Source organism: Cygnus olor, chromosome 6 (genome assembly GCF_009769625.2).
Source record: "Cygnus olor isolate bCygOlo1 chromosome 6, bCygOlo1.pri.v2, whole genome shotgun sequence".
In the NCBI taxonomy this organism is placed as follows: Eukaryota; Metazoa; Chordata; class Aves; order Anseriformes; family Anatidae; genus Cygnus; species Cygnus olor.
The window spans coordinates 10290876-10313398 of NC_049174.1; the positions used below are offsets into that span (position 1 = coordinate 10290876).

The 22523-nt window shown below is 48.3% G+C and overlaps 2 protein-coding genes across 8 annotated transcripts in view; both read left to right on the forward strand.

Moving 5' to 3' along the window:
• The window catches only part of TRPM8 (transient receptor potential cation channel subfamily M member 8), a 140487-nt gene extending 128906 nt beyond the window's left edge, over positions 1-11581 (forward strand). For 4 of the 6 annotated variants that reach the window (XM_040560965.1, XM_040560966.1, XM_040560967.1 and 1 more), the window contains 3 exons: positions 1340-1530; positions 4002-4101; positions 5046-5303. In XM_040560965.1, coding sequence (XP_040416899.1) covers positions 1340-1530; positions 4002-4101; positions 5046-5226 — 472 coding nt within the window. In that variant the 3' untranslated portion in view covers positions 5227-5303. Of the gene's footprint in view, positions 1-1339; positions 1531-4001; positions 4102-5045; positions 5304-7363; positions 7451-11452 lie in introns of those variants that run through there. The other 2 variants (XM_040560970.1, XM_040560971.1) reach the window with 2 other exon arrangements.
• Positions 11582-15189: 3608 nt separating this feature from the next.
• LOC121071987 (maestro heat-like repeat-containing protein family member 7) lies at positions 15190-22045 on the forward strand. 2 transcript variants are annotated; one of them, XM_040560972.1, is made up of 15 exons: positions 15190-15319; positions 15754-15845; positions 15951-16100; positions 16278-16426; positions 16774-16921; positions 17371-17558; positions 17649-17786; positions 18376-18490; positions 18815-18952; positions 19223-19399; positions 19637-19792; positions 20036-20137; positions 21211-21313; positions 21427-21486; positions 21797-22045. In XM_040560972.1, exons 1-15 carry the CDS (start codon positions 15199-15201, stop codon positions 21979-21981), a joined length of 2022 nt encoding a protein of 673 aa, XP_040416906.1. In that variant the 5' UTR covers positions 15190-15198; the 3' UTR covers positions 21982-22045. The 2 variants fall into 2 exon arrangements, with proteins under 2 accessions (XP_040416906.1, XP_040416907.1); XM_040560973.1 differs by lacking the exon at positions 19223-19399.
• The last annotated feature ends 478 nt before the right edge of the window (positions 22046-22523 follow it).

A 22523-nucleotide genomic window follows, 5' to 3' on the forward strand; every position in this document is an offset into this window, starting at 1 on the left:
TCTGTCTATTATACCTGTGTTTTCCTAACCTGCACAGGACCTGGAAACATAAGATGTTTATACTCCCTAGAAAGGATGAAAGCAATTCACATTAATAAAGGAAAGCGTAGCGGTAAGCCAGCTGTACCTTAGAAGCCTGCGGTATTTGTTAGAACACTTATTTTAACAGCATGTAATGGTAAAAGTTGTGGGTTATACAGTTATGCCAATAAAAACTTACTTTTTCCAGTTCAGCTTATTTTGTGGAAGGACCTTACAGGAGTTCTCTTAGTTCACATTAACAGTAGACTGAACAACTTAATCAAGCGGGAGTGCTTCCTTGTACTGAACTCAGGAAGGCTTGTGGGCAAACAGCAACCCAACATGTTTTCTTGATGCAGTTAGAAATGTCTGAATCTGAAATGGTTCCTCCAAAGACCAGTGTGTACATCGTATTTGTCAATCTCTAATAATGCTGATGTCTATGAGACACCAGTCCAATCAGTCTCTATCTGTTGTTAAAATTAATATATCACTGGGAGTAATTATGACAGAGAATCCAACTTCTTTATGTCTAGTATGCATTAACTGAAAAGGATGCATATTACATTTCACATGTTTTAGATACTTCTGAAATTCAGGATTATATTTATCATCTAAAACAATAGATAATTTCCACCAGAAGACTTGCAGGTGAAGGTCTTTGGTTATCTTGTGTAAGGGTCCATTAGGATCTCAGCACAGATATTTTGAAAACATCCACCTGCCATTTAATGACAGCAATAAAAGGTCAGCCAGTCTGTGAGTTGCTTCCTCTTGTGGCTGTTGCTTTGCTGGGTTTGTACAGTGCTTACGTACAGTAGGTTTGGTGCATGCCTGAAGCTCTCATTAATACTGCTACTAAATAATCTCAGGAGCTTTTCTTTTCTTTCTTTTTTTTTTTTTCTTTTTCTGGAAATAGCCTATTTTTATTTTTTTGCTTAGAAAGAAATAAGCCAGCTGGTGAATTAATGAGATACAGTATCTTACAAGGAAACATTCTGTTCTCATGTTTAGGCTGGAAGAAAATTGCCTACAGCTAAGGTAGTGAAAGTGTGTGGAATATTTTCTTCCTGTTCCTAATTTTTCCATTTTATTTCTAACTTTTTTTTCCTTCTTAGTTCCTTCCCTGTTCAGACTGCTCTCTAAAAAGGTGTGCAAACTCAATAACCTTCCAACCAGTAGAAATGAACAACTCCAGGATGACTTTTCAAAAACTTACCCTAGTATAATAAAGAGAAATACTGTGTAACTTGCCTCTGATGCGGTTCTTTGCCGAATAACTAATGCTGTATGCATTTTCTCTTTCTTTGCCTGTTAGTTACACCGTGGGATCAGTACAAGAGAACAATGACCAGGTGTGGAAGTTCCAACGTTATTTCTTGGTCCAAGAATACTGCAGTCGCTTGACTATCCCCTTCCCTTTTGTCATCTTTGCCTACATATTCATGGTGATGAGGAAATGTTTTAAATGCTGCTGTAAGAATGAAAGTAAAGAGCCATCTATTTGTTGTGAGTAGGATTATTTTGTATTGGAAAAAATGTTGCTGGTGTTGTGATTCCCATCTCCCACCCCCCAACAGCTTTGGCTTTGGTCTGGTCAGAGAGCTTTAGTGTTCTACCATGAGATCTGCTCCACTTGAGTACTGTGCAGAGTTATCCAGTGCTTTCCTGTCCAAGCTGTTTTGAGGCAGATTTACCTCAAATATGTAAATCTATTAAGTCTTTGATTTAATTGTATTAGGGCTGCCTTTGGTGTTTGTAGCTCTCAAAGTTTTTTGAATAAAAGCACTGAATAAATTAATTCAGAGCCATTTCAGCAGCAGCTGAAAGTCATCTGCATGTTCTGCACAAAAAATGTAAAATCTCCTATTTCTCATCAGCATCTGATAGTGTATTCCTCCTGCACTGTTCCCAAGTGTACTGATCCCTCATCTTGCATGCTCTAAATGTTTAGGTAACTTGTAAAAGAGGTGGTGACCTTAGTCTCTGATTGCTACTCTACCTTCTGGAATTGCATTTCTTTTTTTCTTTCCATTGCAATCTACCAGCTAATACAGCTGGTAGCTGCAAGGGCAGCCTGGTAGAGCAGTTTTCTTCAGAGGCTATTCTGCCTGTGAGTGAGTGAAAGAGAATGCAGAGACTTTTCTGGGCCTTGGTGGATGGACAAGTAGGCAAACCAACTCAAAAGCACAGGAGTGGCTCAGCTCTCTAGTTATTCCCTCCTTTATTCCTCTGTCAGAGGGCACAGATATGAATTGCGTTAATAAGCTTTTTTCCCCCCAAGAAATTGAATGTTTTCAATTTTTAAGTGCTATTCAGAAGCAGATGAGAGACAATAAGTTGAGTTAATTGACAGACTTATTCCTCTCCATCAGCATCCTGACTGTTGCCCTGCAGCACAGACAGGATTTGTGACTCATTTAGGAGAAAGATGCCTGCTTTGGGCTATAAAATTCCTTACCATTGACTAAATCATCGTGGCTGTCCAAAGCACTTCCCTTTCTGGGGAGGTTGTTTAACTGCAGATATTTCTGTCGGATGATGCACAGTTGATCTTCTAGTGAAAGCAAATGAAAGAATTAATTTAAGCCATAATATCACTTTGGTTTAGCTGCTGATGGGTACTGAGAACTGCAGGGAGAAAGCATACTAATGCACTGACTTGCAAAATCCTGGCTTCCCTACTAAACTCTTGTAAAAGTGTTCTGGTTGGGATTTGGGTGAATAAATGGCCGTTGGTGTCTGGGACAACGAATGATGCTGTGTGAGGTCAGAGGAGCAGTGTGTGGAGGAATCAAAACTTAAATCATTTGTCAGCTGTTGACTTCTTTTGTTTCAGGAAAGGGTATTTGGGGGTTGCGGAGCAATGACTGACAGAAAATCCAGGCTTTGGAGCTTCCCTAGCTCCCTTGCCTCTAGCACAAAACGCTTTTGTTGTGGGTTTCCCTGTGTGAAATGTGTATATGCATAGGAGAAGCGCAGCTCAGAGCTTCCATTCCCAAATAGGCATTATTGTCACACTCTGTACTATGTGATGCTGAAGAGGGATGTTTATGTCTTACAGCAACAAGCCATGTGAAGCGTAGATTTATTGAACCCAAAGAAAGCACTGGAGAATTTAATACCATTTCAGTGTTAGTCCTCATGAGACTGCCTCAGTTCCATTCCCACTCCTACAGTTTTTGAGCTAAAGCTTTTTGTTGAATTGAATTAACTGCTCCTGAAGGTACACATACACCAGTGCCTCTTTAGAGGGCAGCAGTTGGTTTGGAGTTGGCAACAGATAAAGAGTCTAAAATTGATATACAGGCCTTGTGCTGATGATTGATGGGAAAAGCATAGCTAACTTTTTTTATTAATACCCATGTGGTTTGTGCTAATCTGGTTGGAACAGGATAAAATGCAGAAATATTATCCTAGAGGACTTTGATGTCTTGCTCTGTGTCATTCTTTAATTTACAGCATCAACAGGAGATGCTTTTTAGAGAAGACCATATTTCAGCATTTTGAAATGTTTATATTCAATGAAAAGTCATACACATTCTTAACAGATGTTACTCTTAACAGTCTAATACGGGATAATGTAGAAACAATAAGTACAAACAAAGCTGAAAACCACAAAGCAACTTTCTGTAATGTCCTATGCCTTGGTGAAATGGCTTCCGTTTCTCAAAACACTTGTGCTAACCAAGACTCAAAAACAAAAATTTGCAGTTTGTTGTTTTTTTGTGTGTACGTGCGTGTTTTTTAAACCAACTCTGATTGCCAGGAGCATACAGTAACATGTATCTATGTCATGTTTATCAGAGCTGTATCACAGGTGGGAAGTGGGGCTGTGAATGTTCTGTATGCAGAGGAGGTAATCGTTAGCCTCTGGATGCAAGCACTAACCCAGCCTTTTTGCATCTTGACACTGGAGACACAGATGAACTGAATCTAGTGTGGTGGTGTTTGTTTTTTTTTTCATGTACATTCCCCAGGCTCAAAAAATGAGGACAATGAAACTCTGTCATGGGAAGCTGTCATGAAGGAAAACTACCTTGTCAAAATCAATACCAAAGCAAGTGATTCATCGGAAGAGTACGTCTGCACTTCTTTGTCTTCAATCTCTTAACTTTCTGTTGAATATTTTTAGCGAAACCAAGTTTTCAGCAGCTCTAGATGTTTACAAACTAATCCAAATATAAGTAAACTCAGCATCAACTTGCCTTTTTATTTTTTACGAAAAATGATTTCTGCTTCTTTTAATCTGTTGCTGTAGACTGGCTTCAGAAATAGTTGATTGAGCTGGTAAAATGCGAAGACTACCACATCATGATGCTTTGATTATCTCTGGGATCTGTCCCAGCACTTTCAGAATAATAGTATAAGTGGAAAGAGAAAGTAAAGAAAGCTAGAAAACAGCAACAGTTGCCTGCTGTGTATGATGACTTAATTTGTAGCTAGCTTCCAAGAACTTCAGAATTTCCCTAAATCAAATGTAAGGGAAGAGGTGATAAGAATGGGTGGGAAAGGCCAGAGAATGCTATGCTCCTTTGCCCGTGCAGTGGACATTGCCATTCACAAGTATATATTTATGTTAAGACTACACAGAGGCACTCAACATTGGATAATAAGTTAAATACCCCCAAAATACGTGTTTAAAATTTGAAGCAGGAAAGTCTTGACAAGAAAAATGGAAAAGTGCAGCACTAACAGTAATTCATATGTTAATGCACTTGTAAGAAAATAAATAAATAAATATATAAAAAAAAAAATTAAATAACCAAACTGTTCCTGACCAGGGGCATCTGCAGGCAATCTATTTTTAACTGACCTCTGTCAACATGCAAAGAGGAAAGTCTTCTGAAACCTTCAAATTGAGTAGTTGCCTTACGTAAACTCTTTGGCCATTGAGGACTAGATGTCTTAGCTACAGAGACTTCTGTAAAGCAGTTCTGCAGTTTTGCAATGGGAGGGTGGTTAGCCAAGATTTCAATTCCTGGACTCAGCCCCTCTTTTCTGTGTCTTCTTTCTGTTTTCAGGATGGTGCATCGATTCAGACAGCTGGATGCAAAGGTACTTGTTTCATACTACTCATATTGGGGGATGTGCCTCTGTCTTGTAAAGCAGGTAGCAATCTACCTGGAAAATGAGCACCACCAAGAGCCATTTGCAGTCTTTCTTGCTGTCGCCAGGACCCCATCTTCATTGTGCTTTTTTTAATGGGCTCCTTTGCACCTTTGATTCCATGTGTAGCTTCATATTCTGCTGGAAAATGAAGTAGGAAGATGCTTACTTAGTATTGGAGAAGTGTTTTTTCAGTACTCTTTATTGGATGGAAAGCAGTAAAAACAACTTCTATCTATAAAACTGTAGTATTTCGCTGTTTATATGGCCTTTGAAACACTGATGGGAAGAAGAGGCATTATACAGACTATACCCTTCTCAAACGTATGTTCTGTCAACTGTAGCCTCTAGTGCTGAAGGAACATGGTAATTCTACATTTTTAAAAATTAAGCTCTGCTTTTAAAATGTAATGGCAGTTCAGATATTGTGGCAAACCTGGTGATACTTCAGACAGCACAGGCAACACCTAGGTAAATAGAGAATGTTCTGTATGTATTGCAGGGTGGGAAGATCTGTAATTACGGTTAAAATGACCAGTTCTCATCTGGTTCACAGAGACATACTGTGTTGAAGCTATATAAAGCTGCCAATCTAATAGAGACCCTATCATTATCAAAATTGTCATACAAGTATACTCTTTATGACTGTGAAACTGAAAAGAGCTTTACAATGGGTATTATATTTGAGAGAGTGACTGTTTTGTGACTTTTGCCTCTGAAGTGGCTAGCAGTTGCACTCGTGTGAAGAAGTCCAAGGGTGAAAAGGCCCACATACAGTTCAAAATACGTCTTTTGATAGTTTAGATTGCAAAATCATAGCTTTCTCTCAAGATTGAAATGGAAATGGTGAGTGGCTGAGTATGTGTATAACGATACTCTTAAAACAGAGGAAATACGATAACCTTAATTTTCTGCTGAAAAGCGATATCCAAACAGTGCCTCTTCTGTAATGTAATACTTTAGAGCTGCATTGCAGCAAGCTGTTTTTTCTGTTCATACCTTCAGCTTTAATGATGGAAATGTACTGAGGCCAGTGCTTAAGAGTAGAGTCCTTGAGAGCAAGAACTCCAGGGATATCTCACTGACTCTCATTTGAGATGATGATTTGAAAAAACAAGTCTGAGGACATAAGTGAGTCCTAGGCATAAGCCCTGATCATGGGATAAACTTTTCTTTAAAGTTGTTGTGAATGTCTCGAGGTATAATGGGCATTGGTTACAGCATGGGAAGGCAAGGTTAGACTTCGAGAAGAACTTTGAGCAGTTGTGAGATTAGCGCAACAGGGATCTCTGCTATAGGCCTTGATCAGGATTGTCTAGTGAATGCTGCCTCTGGGGGCTGCTCCAGATGGCCTTTTGAAGTTCACTCTAGCCCTTTATGCTGTTGTTTCTGTGACAGAGCATCCATATTGCTCTACCTAGATTTTGGAGGCTGCTCCATCCACGAGAATGATTTCTCTGAAGCATTTTTTTCTGAAAAATTGTAGTGACTTCCCAAAAGAATAAGATGTTGTTCTATGTGAGTCACAGTGCTAGAAACTGTTCCTTGGTTTGGCATCTCTGGACATATGTGTAACAGGTGATAAATGAAACAAGTGTTTAAAAAACTACAACTACACAGAAACGTACTTTTATGGTAGATTGGCTCCACAAAACTACACTGATCTGCAATCTTTGCTTTGAAGGAGCAAAAGGAGATAGAATATAGATTGGCACTTGTAGCTGTCGTGATGCCTGATTGTTAACTGTCTGGATTACATATTTATTAGGGCTCACTGCATTAATTACATTGCTGAAAACGGTAATGGGTAGTATCCTTTCAAGTACTATTGTATTTTAGATAATATTTGGAGAGGCAATTATTTGTTAATCATATTACTTATCAGTATTGCTTTCCTGTGAAAAGTAATATTAACATTACTTCATTTGCCACCATGGTGTGACTACTGAATACAAAGAGAAGTCAGTTATTGCTTTCTTAACTTGCTAACATGCGCAGCGTAGCCAGGTAAGCAGGAGTCCAGATGAGGGGTTTTATGCCTGTTGCTGCTGATCGGCTGATGCATGGTATTTTCTAGAGTACGTATGTTCTAGAGTATTTTAAGGTACTTACAACTGCTTGCTTGTTTTGCTCTCTTCGCTTCATCCTGAGCTGCGATCATCTGTTGGAATGAGTGAGTTAGATTGACTTTATATACAAACAATTTTTTTTTTATTTTTTTTTTATTCTTAAGCTTTCTGATTTGAAAGGCCTCCTAAAAGAGATTTCAAGCAAAATCAAATGAATGCAGCTGAAATCCTAAAGTAACTACGTGAGCAGGGTAAGTCCTCTTTAAATCTATTCTCTGGCTTGAATGATTAACCATCATCTGTGATGTTAAATCATATGTTTCTGGAAGAATGATTGGTATTAATTATTGATGCTTATATAGATGCTAATATTGGAAGAGACTTAAGAACTACATTCTCTTCCTCATTTTTTTTTTTTTTCCTGAAAAATATAATTTTCCATGTGGTGTTTCTAACATTTTTTGGCAAGGCTTAAAATACCTTATTCTGCTCCCTTGTCTTTGAAAAACTGTGAATGGACCAAAGTTACTTTAGTTGTCTTTGTGCTGGAGGCCCTCTGGAAAATTAGGAGCTGCTATGCTGAATCCTTTATAGTTGACTCATTTTAACTCTGAAGAACATAAAAGCCAAATAGAGACAGATGTGTGGGTAGGAGTAACACTTATTTTCTCACTATCAAAGTGGAGCATTATGGCGGATCACTATAGCCTTTCTGGGTCCTATACAATAAACTTTAGAGTGAAGAGTTGACTCCAAATCTCCTGAGCTACAGTCCAGCATCTGGTCATAAGCCATGTGTCCTTTTCCATTATGGTCTGTGGAAGAACTGTGTTGGGGCCACACGTCACTAGAGAGCAGAGCTCAGTGCCTGCCCCTCAGCTCCCCTCATGAGGGAGCTGCAGGCCACCATGAGGCCTCCCCTCAGCCTGCTCTGTTCTGGGCTAAACAGACCAAAGGACCTCAGCCACTTCTTATACGCCTTCCCCTCTAGACCCTTCCCCACCTTCGTAAGCCCTCCTTTGGACACTCTCCAATAGTTTTATGTCCTTACACTGTGGTGCCCGAAACTGCACGCAGTACTAGAGGTGAGGCCGCACCAATGCAGAGTGGGATGGTCCCGTCCCTTGACTGGCTAGCAAGGCCGTGCTTGATGCACCCCAGAGTACTGTTGGTCCTTTTGGCTGCAATATTAGGAAGGCTGAGGAGTTAGACAGTTGGTTCTATGCGCAGTCTGCAGTGGACCCACAGCCAGAAAGACCCACAACCCACAGCCTCAAGACAACGCAGAAGGGAGTGATACCGAAAACACAGAGGGAATGGCAGCTTGCTATGGCAAGGACTAGTGGAGGAAGAGACTTCCCCAGTTGCTTGAGGTGCCCTTGCAGAACCTCTTTGTAGATACGGGGACTGCAGAAGACCTGTTACACTGGGGAGATACAGGTGTTGACAAAGCCAGCTCAGCCTGTTCCTTGTAGAATGACCAGTCCAACCAAGAAGCAGTGACAGTGATAGTAGTAGGAGTCTCTTCTGTGGGGAACGGAGGCGCCCATTTGCCAACCTGAACTACTTTCAAGAGAGGTATGTTCCTGCCAGGGACTTGGGACATTTCCAAGAGACTACTGCCCAGTGCTGTTATTTCATATGGATACCAGTGACATTCTCAAGAGCAGTCCAAGGTGTATCATGAAGGACTACAGGCGGGGCATTGAAACCGGGTGCAGCTGCCATTTTGCAGTCACTCACCAAGGCAATCCTCCGGGGCAGATGTGTGCTGCAGCGGAGTGGGGTATCGAGGCAGGCAAGGCTTTTTTCCTGCATTGAGGCCACTCGAGGCAGCTGAGGGAGCCGCCAGGACCTGGCAGCCCTCCCAAGGGGAGGGCAGGCGAAGCCTCCTAGATCTGTTGCTTGAGAACAGAGAGGGTCTTGTGGGTAATGTGGCAGTTGGCAGCCATCTTGGTCATAGTGACCATGAAGCGGTTGAGTTTAAAATTTTTGGTGACAGAAGGAAAACTGCCACCAAAACTTCAGCCCTGGATATGGGGAGAGCAGACTTCGGGTTGCTCAGGGAACTAGTTAGCAAGGTCTCCTGGGAAACTGGTTTTGAAGGCGTCAGTGTGCATCAGTGCTGGTCAGTCTTTAAGGACCGCCTCCTAAAATCATAAGATCAGTCAATTCCAAAATATCGGAAGTCATGCAGGCAGGGCAGAAGGTTGGCTTGGCTGACCAGGGATCTTCTTGTGGAGCTCAGGCTTAAAAAGAAAGTGTACGGCTGCTGGAAGGAGGGTCAGGCAACATGGAAGGACTACAGGGACGCTGTTCGTCTTTGTAGGGAGAAAATTTGTGCTGCCAAAGCCCAATTAGAGTTGAAGCTTGCCAGGTCTGTGGGAGACAATAAAAAGGGCTTTTTAAAATATGTGAACAGTAAAAGGAAGACCAGAGAAAACATAGGTCCACTGATTGATGGGGATGGTCACTTCAAAAACAAGGACATAGGCAAAGCGGAGACGTTTAACGCCTTCTTTGCCTCTGTCTTCAACACTGATGATGGATTCATCCCAGGATGCTCAGAGAGCTGGCTGATATCATCACAGGACCTCTCTCAATTATTTTTCAATGGTCTTGGGAATCTGGAGAGGTCCCAACTGACTGGAAGCTGGCAAATGTTGTGCCAATTTTCAAGAACGGCAAGAAAGAAGACTCTGATAACTACAGGCCTGTCAGTTTCACGTCAGTGCCTGGTAAAATTACAGAGAAGATTATCCTGGGCGTTATTGAAATGCACCTTGGGGACAATGCAGTCATAGGTCCCAGCCAACATGGGTTCATGAGGGGTAGGTCTTATTTAACAAATTTCATTTCCTTTTATGATAAGATCACCCATCTAGTTGATTAAGGGAAATCAGCTGATGTGATCTTTTTGGATTTCAGTAAAGCTTTCGATACAGTTTCTCATAGGATCCTACTGGACAAAACGTCCAGCATACAGCTGGATAATAACATAATACAATGGGTGAATAATCGGCTGATGGGTAGGGCTCAAAGGGTTACGGTAAATGGGATTACATCAGGCTGGCGGCCAGTCCCCCATGGCTCCATTTTAGGGCCAGTTCTTTTCAATGTTTTCATAAACCATTTGGATGTAGGATTAGCAGGTGTTTTGAGTAAGTTTGCTGATGATACTAAACCGGGAGGAATTGTTGACTCTGTTGAGGGTGGAAAGGCCTTGCAGAGAGATCTGGACAGATTGGAGTGCTGGGCAATCACCAACCGCATGAAGTTTAACAAGAGCAAGTGCCGGGTCCTGCACCTGGGATGGGGCAACCCTGGCTATACGTACAGACTGGGTGATGAGACGCTGGAGAGCAGCCCCGCAGAGAGGGATCTGGGGGTTGTGGTTGACAGGAAGTTGAATATGAGCCAGCAGTGCGCCCTGGCAGCCAGGAGGGCCAACTGTATCCTGGGGTGCATCAAGCATGCCATCGCTAGTCGGTCGAGGGAAGTGATTGTCCCACTCTATTCTGCGCTGGTGTGGCCTCACCTCGAGTACTGTGTGCAGTTCCGGGCGCCACAGTACAAAAAGGACGTGAAACTGTTGGAGAGTGTCCAGAGGAGGGCTACGGAGATGGTGAAGGGCCTAGAGGGGAAGATGTACAAGGAGCAGCTGAGGTCACTAGGCCTGTTCAGCTTGGAAAAGAAGAGGCTGAGGGGGGACCTCATTGCGGCCTACAGCTTCCTTACGAGGGGGAGCAGTGGGGCAGGTGCCCATCTATTCTCTTTAGTGACCAGTGATAGGACCAGGGAATGGACTCAAGCTGCGAAAGCAGAGGTTCAGGTTGGAACAAAAAGGTTCTTCACTGAGAAGGTGGTCGTGCACTAGAACAAGCTCCCCAGGGATGTAGTCACGGCACCAAGCCTGTCGGAGTTTAAGAAACGTTTGGACTATGCTCTCAGTCATAAGGTCTGAATTTTGGGGTAGACCTGTGTGGAGCCAGGAGTTGGACTTGACGATCCTTGTGGGTTCCTTCCAACTTGGGATATTCTATGATTCTGTGATTGTTGTTTCACTTCCTCACAGCTAGCATCTCTGCTACTCTGCTAAGACAGGATATTCTGGATAGGTAATGCGGACAGCTCCTTGACCTGAAGTGTTGTGCAAGACATCCAAGGTTCCAAGTGGATGTCTTCAGGATGACAACAAAACATGGTGCTGGGCTGCAAGCTCTAATTTAAAATTTTTTCTTTTGCTCACCCAGGTACCAATTCATCTAGAATTTTGGAGCTGGCAGAAACCACCAAGTAAATGGAGACAATAGGATTTTTTTTATTATTATTTGGTTTTGATAAGACAACGTGTTCTGCTTGTTGGATGATGACATTAAAACATTAAGACTGTTTCTCTCCTGTCAGAACTCCCAGGTTACCCAAGCTTTCCTGTTTCTTCATCTCCCCAGATGTTCAATGGCAGAAGGTAGTCCTTATCAGCTTCTGTTAAAATGTACTGTTAATTCCAAGTGCTGTGCTGCTGCTGCCAAATTCACTCTGCTTTTGAATTTCACTCAGAAGGGTTTGTTCATGGGACTCCTTTACTAATTAATTGCTTGTCTTAATGAATCTCCCTTCCCTCTTCATGCAGTAACCAAATCTAGCTTGTTAATTATACAGTCTGTCTGTAAGACCTGCTGAAGCCTGTAATGCTGGTATGCCAGAATGAAGTGTGTTGCGGCCTGGGGAAAGATAATCTTTGGTCCAACACCAACACCTTGGACTTCACAAGAACAGTGTAAACTTACTCCTGCTCTACCTGGAACTGTGCAGCAATGCAGAAGCTCAACTGTTGCAGTCTTGCATGGAAGGGATACAATTCTTATTGAAATAGTTTTGAAAGGCCTTGTGTGTTATCTTTGCTTGTTTCTACGGGGATAATTTTTATACTTGGAGCATTGTAATCTGTTTTAATTTTTTCAAACATCTGTTTGCAGATGTTTGTATAACGGATATAAAATTGCAAAGATTGGCAAGCTTTACATTTTCTTATGCTTGCTATGGTGAGGTTGCTGTTGTCTTTCTTGAAATAGCAGTGGAATCTTTTGGTGGTTTGTGTGGTATAAATGCTGCGTTACCAGCTGAAGGAAGACTACTCTGAATGGCATGCATATACCTTGAAAATATTGTATCCATCTTCATCCCCAGTGACTAGGAACAATCTCTCAACATGTTTGATTCTGGAGACTTAGGTATTTTCCTTTTGCTGGCAATGGCTATCTTAGTCCATACACTTTACCATGACTTACAGCTAGTCTGAGGGCTGTTAGGCAAAATATATGAGTGCTTATGCAGATGATATGTGAGATCTCCAAGTGACTAGTTGGTGGTGGTGGAAAGGGAACTGCTGTGGTAGCAGAACACACCCCAGGCTAGTCAACTTGACTTGTGCAAATAGAGCCATCTACTGCCTGGCTAGAAACCAAAGCCTATGTACAAAGCCTGTTTCTGTGCACAGTAGTTTTATGTTCCAGTCCATGTGTGCTGTGAAAGCATGTTGGCCCATAAGGTGAAGACAACCAGGACAGGACAGGGCTACAAAGCATGGATGTTTGGGGGAATGTTTCTGCTTCTGAGATGCAATCAACTGAGGTGCAGCTGACTGACCAAAGAGGCCAGTACATGCGTGCATTCTGCAGGGAGATCTTTCAAACCAACCTCTTTTTCTTAACATACCCAGAATACATGCCAGACCTTCTCCTGCTTCATTGTTTACTGAAGCTGCTGCTCTAGCTGTCTTCATAGTTGAAAGTGGAAGTTGTCCAGGGAAAACTGTGATGAGGCCTTGCCAGAAGGGTTACTGCTTTTTTTTTTTTTTTTTTTTTTTTTTTTTTGCTATTTCACATTACCTAATATTACTGTATGCCCTGCCTTACCCAAAGCTGGGGTCTAGAGCATTGCCAATAGCAGTGTTAGTAACTTATATATCAAGTATTTCAGTCCTTTCCTGTAAAAAAGATTGCAAAGTCCTCAGTAAGACCTTTGCTTATTTCTGTGGCACATAGCTCACATCGTAAGTTAAGCCTTAAGATAAGCCTCCTTTCTGGAAACTTTCTTCAATGTCACTTATATGCATCAAAGTGAAAGTTGTGCTTTCAGTGCATTTCTTTCATGTATAAAACCTGTAGTGTACTTGCCAGAAGACACAGTGATGTGCTCCTACGTAAAACAATGAAAGTAGCTTTGAGACATGGCATGAAAAATCAAAACTCTACAGCAGCTTGTCCCAGCCCTGGCTGCTGCACCAGCAGCAGGAATCGGCCCCATGGCTACAGAGCCCCGAGTGACCAACATGGGCCCGAGGTGCCCAGGGGGCTCCCTGGCACCCTGTCCCTGGCGTCTGGCTGGGGGAGCCTGGCTGGGTCCCTCACACAGAGGTTTTGGAACCGAGAGTCCACAAAGTGCTGCCTTGACATAGCTCATACACAACTGAAACCTTTAAGCAGGGGAGTCTCTACAATGTTTGGTCATGAGATGAGGAGTGACCATGGACATCTATTTTGCCACACAGACGTTTGCTCTATGCTCATCTTGTGCCAAAGCTTTTGAAAGATCTGGGGAACGTAATGGTGAGTTGGGCGTTTTCCTGTACTAAAAGGCACGTGCTCCAGCTTTGCTGTCATTTCTGTGAGCATGAGGGTCTGCCAGCAGTAGGAAACCTGGCAGCTATTTTGGAAGAAAGAAATGCCCAGAAGATCTGTCCCATCAAGGTGATGGTGATGTGTGAACATGGAGTGAGAAAGTGGCTGCTTTGGGGAAGGAAGTGTGCTGTGGACAGACCATTTTGAAAAGGATCTTTGGAAATGTTTCCATCGTTCAACAATTTGGTTGCTGAGAATGACATAAGCGAGTGGCCTGTAAAACCATTGTGTCTGTAGGCTTCCAAAGCCTGGAGCTAGACTTCTGTAACCTGCTCAACAATCTCCGAGACGGAGGGGTGGAAGTGGAAGCTGGAAGCTTTATGTTAAAAATATAAAAAGGCTCCACCACTTGCCAGTTAGTTTGCCAGAACTACCGAGTGGTGTGTCTCTCTTGCAGCTTCGTGTGTGTGGTAGGTCTTGTTCTCTGCGATGGCAGCGATAAAGCCAGGTACACTGGTTTACACTAAACCTCCCTGAAGCTCAAACGGAGCCTGCAAATCGCTCTCTGGCAGGGTGTGAAGCCAAGATGATCAAAGGTAATAAGCCTATTCAATCAGAAGGCAGTCCCTGAAACATTACTATGAAGAACATACTAGCCATAATACTCATCAATAATACTCACTGCTTGACAGTAGTTATCAATTGTAGTGAGAGCAAAATGGGTTTTACTATCCCCAATCAATAAACTAGTATACAAAATTATTTCATAAATATTGTTTCTTTCCCCTTTGTCTCATGTTTTTCTGGTTTCTCCTCCTGGGCGTGTTTCCCGGCACCCACCACACTGGAGCACACCAGTGCCTGTATATACCCTCTAAACACACCTGTGCATGTCCAGAGTTGAGGGCCCAGGCATTGTCACCTCAAGTTTGGTAACGCTGGGCTGGGCCCTGTGTGGGAAGGGGGTGAGGAGGCAGCCCCAGGGGTCCCTTCCCACTACCCACTTGGTGGCCCTGTGACCTGGAGAGCTGCAGTGACGGGAAGCTGTGAGGGGACAGGGTGGCGAGAGGCCTGTGGAAAAGGGGTGTGAGGCAGCGGGTCACAGGGCTCTTTGTGACCCGCCATGATGTGGGTGCTGCCCAGGTGAGGTGGCAGCGGGTCACAGAGCCCTTTGTGATCCTCTGTATTTATAGACGTTACCAGCAAGCAGCAAGCTCACTTTGCCTGGAGGACGTGCCGCGACAGGACAGGAGGGAGTGGGACTGTGAGGAGCCCCTACACAGTGCCCTCATTCCCTGCTGCCCCTGTTTGTGGCACTTCGCCAAGGCGTTTGCCATCCCTGTGGCCAAGAGCCTTTGAGGCAGGGCCTTGTTGGGATGGAGGAGAGACCCCCCAGCCAGCCCATGGAGGCCTGGCAGGAGACGGACGATGAAAGCGCCAGGTTCATGCTGTCACGGCGGCAAGGCAGGGAGCTGGTGGTGGCGCCAACATGGGCAGGTGAGCAGCCATGCTGGCCAGTGGGGCGGGAGCTGCCAACCAGCTCTGCCACTTCCCATTGTGTATGGGAGACCCTGCACCGTCCAGGGCCTGCCCTGCTGGGTGTCCCTAGAGGGAGAGGGGCAGGGGGACTGGTCCCTCTCCACTGGACAGGCAAGGTGGCAGGCAGCCATCCTGTGTAAGGGACCTCTCCTGCTCTCAGGCAGCAAGCTCCTCATGGGGCGCAGGGCTCTCCCTCATGGCCATACTCCCACCATGCCCCACCTACTGGACATCCCCAGCCCCGATGCGCGGGCAGAGGGATGGGGCTCAGTGCCCCTGCTAGTCCCTTGCTAAGGGGTCACCCTGTCCGGGGAGTGGGGGACTCATTTGGGTCCCCCAGCCTCTCTGGCAGACCCTCATCTGTGTCTGTGCGTGGTCTTCACCAAATCCAGATGCAGCCCTGTCAAAGGAGGCAATGGAGGAGGAGCTGTGGCAGGAGTTGGCCCTGGAGTACATCCACGACTTCCTAGAGAAGAAAGAAAAGGTACCTGCACCATTACCACCTTGTGCAGGGCCTGCTCAGCCGAGCACTGCCCTTAGGGCTCTAGGTGTGTGGTATCTCTCATCCCTGCTCTCCCTTCTCTCTTAGGCCTATGGGGATAACCTGAAGCCCACTACAAAGGCTCAGATCATCCTGAATGCCATTGAGGAGGCAGCAACCTCAGGCCACTTCAACACAGAAGAGGTTGCTATGCTGTTGCATGGCCTCGTGAAACTCCACATCTCCCTTTCAGAGCACGTAAGTAACCTGTGGTGGGGCTTGAGCCCTTCGGGGATCATGTCTGCCCTGAAGCTGAGTGGCAACTGCACATGCACTTAGGCCAGTCCACGGTGGTGGGAGGGTAAGAAGTGCTTGGTGGGATCAGGGGAAATGGGTCACACTGGCAGCAGCCCCATTCAGCCATGTTTCTACCAGGTTCCGAAGATGGTGAAGAGCATCTACCAGTGGCTCGCATCCGTCAGGAGGCCCGAGCACAGGCTGGCCAAGAGCATCCTGCCTCTGGCTGAGGAGCACCCCCACGACGTGGTGGTGACCCTGCTGCGCTGCTCCCCATCGTGTGACAGGTATGGGGCCCACCCGCCCTGATGGCTCGGGGCCCACCAGCCTTTTGAGCCCATCCAGCGCCAGCTGCCAGACAGATGGCAGTTTTCAGGATGCTCTGCAGGGGCCGAGCCCTCCATCGCCCCATTTCCCAGCCCTGGCACACCAGCCCCAGAGCCTGCCGCCACACTCCCTCTCTGCCCCACAAGGGACTGTAGCTCGGCTTCCTGCAGGGCCAGGCCCGCTGAGTGCTGCTTTTGAGGGGCAGGGGGCAGAGGCAGGACTGGTGGCTGGCTTGGGCCCCACCAGGGTTGCCCAGGCTACAGTACAGTGGCTGAGACCCCTCTGACTGAGTGTTGTGGGCCTGCAGAACTGCTGTGGTCCTGTGGGGTGTGATGTTCTCTGATGGCGAGACTTCGAAGCTGGTGATGAACGAGCTCGTCCGTGTGCTGGAGGACTGGCCCCTGCACAGGACGTCCACCGCTGACAGAGACGACACGGCTGTCTGTTCCCTGGCGGTGAGTTTCTGGATGAGGCCTTGCTTGCCTCCTGTGTTGCCTCTCTGGATGTCTCTCTGTCCTCCCCCATCACTACATCTCTCTGTCTCATGGTGGGCTGCAAACTTGGCTTTGGGGCAGGTTTAGGGACGGGCCAAGTTTAGGGGTCAAGGCACAGCCCAGGAGGCTGCAGGGGCTGAGATGGGGAGGCTGGTGTGGCTGCAGGACACAGGAGGTCCCCCGGGATACCGTCCCTCCACACCCGGGGAAGCTGCTTGTGCGCTGTCACAAATAAGAGCTGAGCCCAAAGAGCTTTGGTGGCTCAGCTCTGTCTGGGCAGCCAGGCTGGGTGCTCTCTCCGCCGGTATCTCCCGTGGCCCAGGGCTGCGCTTGAACCTCAGCCTTCCACAGTGGGGCCCTGCCATGGGGACATCTCAGCAATGAGCACTGTCTTTGGCTGTTTCTTTCAGGCAACCAGGGTGCTGCGGGAGATCCTCAATATGGACACCTGTGTACTGGCAGTGAAGAAGCATTTCCCACATCTCTTCCTGGCTGTGCTCTTCCAAATTTCCTTCAGCACACAGCACACACCAGAGGAGGTCCACGCCTTCTGGAGGGAATGCACGTGTGAAGACAAGGAGCCCCATGAGCCCAAAAGGTGCTCCATCGCAGTCTTCCCATCCCTCCCGCAGCCCCGGAGCCAGGGCAAGGGCTCCCAGCATGACCCGAGCTTTGTTCTTGCACACAGATTTGCAGCGTACACAATGGCCAGACTGCTCGCCCGTGTGGACTGTTTGGAGCAGCTGGCGGCCTTTGAGCGTGGGAGTGGCTGGGAACTACTCATCAGCCCTGAGGTCCACCACCTTGGGCTGACTCTACTGGCTGGGTGAGAGCCACCGTCTTCCTGCTTCCCCCGGTCTTTTTCCCCTGCAATGGGGCGCCCCATGCAACGCCCTCGTCTGCAGGTGGGGTAGGGAGTGGGGGGCTCATTTCTTGGGGCTGGAAGGGGCCAAAGCCTCGGTGCTTGTGAGTCACCTCCCATGGCATCGGCATCCCCTCCTGTGGGGCTTGAGCTGAATGGCACCGAGCAAGGGGCTCTGGCTGTAGGCAGCCCCAGCAAGGGCAGTCCACCAGGGCAGGGTTCCCCTGAGGAGGGCAGCGTCCAAGGGACATGAATCCGCCATGGGTGGGCCAGGAGTCTCCTCAGAAAGGCAGGCTTCATGGCACAAAGGCCGTTTGAGTACTCTCCACCCCAAGAGGATCCTGCTGGTGCTGGGCACTGGCTTTCTCCTGGCAAGCGGTGTTGGGGAAAGACCAGGCCTCTGTGAGCTTAACGACTGGTGGTTGCTGGAGCAGAGCATGAAGGTGGCCCTGGCCTGGCCTGTGGCGTAGCGGCTGGATGAGGGGGGTGGTCAGTCTGGGGAGTGGTTTGCCCGTCCTGCTCTGCGCTGACGATGCCTTCTGCCTTCTTCCAGAGAATTGAAAACTACCTCATTCGAGCTGCGTCTCTGGATCCTGCATGCTATGAAAAGGCGTCTCAGCAGGGAAGAACCCCGCTGGAAGATTGCTGCCATGGCGTTCATCCTTGAGGTGAGCCTGATGGCAAGAGGTGCCTCTCTGAGCTGCCTCTGGCCACTGCACCCTCTCGTAGCCACAGCTGTGGGCAGAGGCCAGGCAGTGGAGCTGGGACAGGAGCAGGCTCCGCTTCATCCCCTTGGCCCATTGCTGCCAGGATGACACCCGTCCCCAGCAGTCTTCTGTGCCTCCCTTGCACCAGCTCTCACTGTTCAAGTCTGGGGAACCCCAGGCTGCTTGGGCTGCTGCTCGTGCCCTGCACTAGCGGCTGGATCCATCCCTGCATGGTGTGGGGGTCCTGTCAGCTGTGCCCACCCGTCACTGTTGTGTGTGTTTCAGATGCTGACTTGTGAGGACCTAAAAGAACAGGATGACTACATTGTGAGGCTCCTCCCGAGGTACCTGCACAGTGAGGATGAGATGATGCTGGATCTGCTGCTCAGAGGCCTCCTGAAGATGTGCGATGGACGCAGGAGGGTGAGCAGGGGGCAGCCGTTTGAAGCCATGCTGGCAGCATGGGGCTGGGCAAGGGGTGCTGGGTAACACAAGCAGCTTGGGCTTTACTAAGCAGCGGGAGCTGCTGGGAGCTGCTCACAGCTCTCCTGCCTCTCCATGTCTTTGTCTGAGTCCTTGGGGGCAGTCCTGTGGCTTCTGTGCCCCGAGGAAGCAGCGTGGGCTTTAACAGCCTGAGCGTTTTTGCCAGTGCAGCCTTTTTGGCTTCACAACACGGTGCTGTGTTCCACACAGGCAAGGAAAATTGCATACCTGCTGTCAGACATCTTGGCTCTCCTGAAGCATGAGGAAAAGGATTTGGCTATGTTAGCCCTGGTTTTGCTCATCAGGATTCTCCAGTGCATAGACAGGTTGCTCAACAGACACACCGTCAGGGAGATGGCTGTGAGTCTGCGGCCACTCTTCGAACATGTAAGGCATGGGATGGGGCCTGACTGGCATCTTTGTGGGCTGGTGCATGGGGCTGAGGCTGTGGTGTGCTCCCCGTTGGCACGTGTCCCCATGGGCAGGGGACTTTGTGTGTCCGATGCCCTGTGAATGCTGGGCGCTGTCAGGAAGCTTTATGCCCCGCAGACAGATTTTCAGACCCTTGCCCAGGTGGGGCTGGAGCAGCCAGCACTGATGGCTTTCCCTCTTCCTTCCCACCAGTGGGATGCCACCGTGCGGTTGGTGGCCATCCAGCTCTACATGGACGTGATGGACTTCACAGAGCCGATTGAAAAATGGTATGTGAGGTCGGAAGTCCAAAAGTGCCTGATCCCACTGCTCTGCCACCTGGACGACGATGTTGAGGAAGTCGCTGAGGTGAGGATTTCTAGCCTGACTGGTTGCTTTGGGAGGGCGATGCCCTGTAGGAGAACACCCCTGGGTGGGACTGAGCACCCAGAGCAAGGGCTGCAGGAGGGCGCAGAGCCCCCTCCCTGCGTGCCCAGGCCACCCCCCCACTTTCCTCTGCCTGCCATGCCTCTGCCTGCCCAGAGGGACGGAGCAGTGGACACAGGTCCTGTCTCCTGGGTGGTGGTGGCATCTCTCTCTGTTGCTCTGCAGGCTGCTCTGAAAACCTTGACTTTTGCTGCCAAGTTCCTGAAAAAGAAGAAGCTCAAGAGAATGCTGAAGGCAAGAAAGAAATGGAGGGCTGCCGAGTACCTGGTAAGGAAAGCCCCGAAGCCCCAGCCCTGGTCTGGACAGGCCCCCAGCTCCCCTGTGCCCAGTGTGCAGGGCAGGCAGCTGTGCCCCTGCCCATGGCTGCAGCCTGGAGCTGCCAGCCTGCACTGCGCACATGCTGCCTTTCCTTGGGCACGCAGCTCCAAAGTCTCTTCTCCAGGCTCCTCTCACTTCTGGAGCCTGGGAATGCCAACGGGGCCCTGGCCCAGCAGGGCCTGGGTGTCAGAGTGGCACCTCAGCCCTCTGGGGAGCACCCTGTCCCCTGCTCCCCGCAGAGCCCGGCCCCAGTACCAGCCGGCTGCCGGCTGGGTGTTGTGGGTGTCCCAGCAGGGGAGGCCAGTGTGGTGGTTTTACTCGGGTAAAAGCAGCCAAGCTCCACCACAGCCACTCTCTCACTCTTCCTCAAAGGGGAAGGGGGAGAAAATATGATGCACAGGGCTCTGGGGTTGAGATAAGGACGGGGAGATCGCTCAACAATTATCGTGACAGGCAAAACAGATTCAGAGTAGGGAGATAGTAAGATTTATTGCCTATTACTAACAAGCTAGAGAAGTGAGAAACAAAGGAAAGAAACCAAAAGCACCTTTCCCCCATCCACCCTTTTCCACCTCCTCTCCCCAAGTGGCACAGGGGAACGGGGGAATGGGTGCTGCGGTCAGTCTATGGCACTTCGTCTCCGCCGCTCCTTCTCAGTCACTCTCTGCCCCTGCTCCATGTGGGGTCCCTCTCATGGGATGCCGTCCTTCCCGAACTGATCCTGCGTGGGCTTCCCACAGGCAGCAGCTCTTCAAGAACTGCTCCAAATATGGGTCCGTACCACGGGGTCCATCCCTTTCTTAAGTATGCTCTCACAAAGGTGCAAACAACATCACTTACTGGCTCTACTCTGGCCAGCAGTGGGGCCCTTATCTAACATGGGGCAACTTCTGGATTCTTCTTGCAGAAGCCATCCCTATGGCCACCCTGCTACCAAAACCTTGCCACGTTAACCCACTACAGCCAATCCCATGTCTCCTGCACCAGCCCCATGCCCATATTGTGCTTTCTGCTCTCTGCAGGCCAAGGAAAGCGGACGGATAACAAAACTCTACCTGAACCAGGGCCTACGCTACCTGAACAGCCCACACGAGTTCGTGCGATTGGCAGCAGTCAGGTTCCTTGGTAAGCTAGAGCGTTGGGGTCCCTCTCTGCCCAGGGGGAGGTGGGTGCGTGGCCAGGCCAGCAGGGCCTGGGGCAGGCTGGGGTAGGGTTTGTGATGGGCTGTGTGTGCCTAGGGCTCCTCGGGCGGCACATGATGGACTGGCGTGAGGAGAAGCTCCAGATCATCTGTGAGGGTGAGTGAGGGCAGCGGGGTGTAGGTGGGGGCTGGTGGGGAGGGGGAAAGAGCCTGGGCTGGGAGCTGCAACCCCTGTCCTGGCAAGGAGGGGCTCTGTGGCCTGTGCGGGAGAGGGGTGGTGTGGGCAGAAGAGAGAGAGATTCCAGGGGCTTGTGAAGCACTCAGGGCCAGCCCCTTCCTGCTGGTCTCATTGCCCCCTGCTCTTGCCTGGCCATGGGAAGAGCTGGGTGGCGCTGGCCACAGCAGCAGCAGTTCCTGGGGTCACAACAGACACAGGCTCATAAGTCGTCTCTGTTCCTCTTTCCTAGCCCTTGAACGCATGACGGACGATGCCAGTGCAACCATCTCCAGCCTGGCGGTTCAGAACATTTTAATTCTACGGGCTGTGGAAAGAAGGCGTAACTCCACATTTGGAAAGCACACAGTGTACACCCAGTTCCATAAGGCATGGCAGAGGATGCCCTCTTGGCTGGGCAGCTGCTGGTGGTGCTGAACTAGCCAATAAACGAGTAATACAAATTAAATCAATAAACTAGTATACAAAATTATTTCATAAACATCGCTAACTATGCCTTTGTCTCATGTTTTTCTGGTTTCTCCTCCTGGGCGCGTTTCCCAGCACCCACCATACTGGAGCACACCAGTGCCTGTATATACCCTCTAAACACACCTCTGCATGTCCAGAGTCGAGGGCCCAGGCATTGTCACCTCAAGTTTGGTAACGCTGGGCTGGGCCCTGTGTGGGAAGGGGGTGAGGAGGCAGCCCCAGGGGTCCCTTCCCACTACCCACTTAGTGGCCCTGTGACCTGGAGAGCTGCAGTGACGGGAAGCTGTGAGGGGACACGGTGGCGAGAGGCCTGTGGAAAAGGGGTGTGAGGCAGCGGGTCACAGGGCTCTTTGTGACCCGCCATGATGTGGGTGCTGCCCAGGTGAGGTGGCAGCGGGTCACAGAGCCCTTTGTGATCCTCTGTATTTATAGACGTTACCAGCAAGCAGCAAGCTCACTTTGCCTGGAGGACGTGCCGCGACAGGACA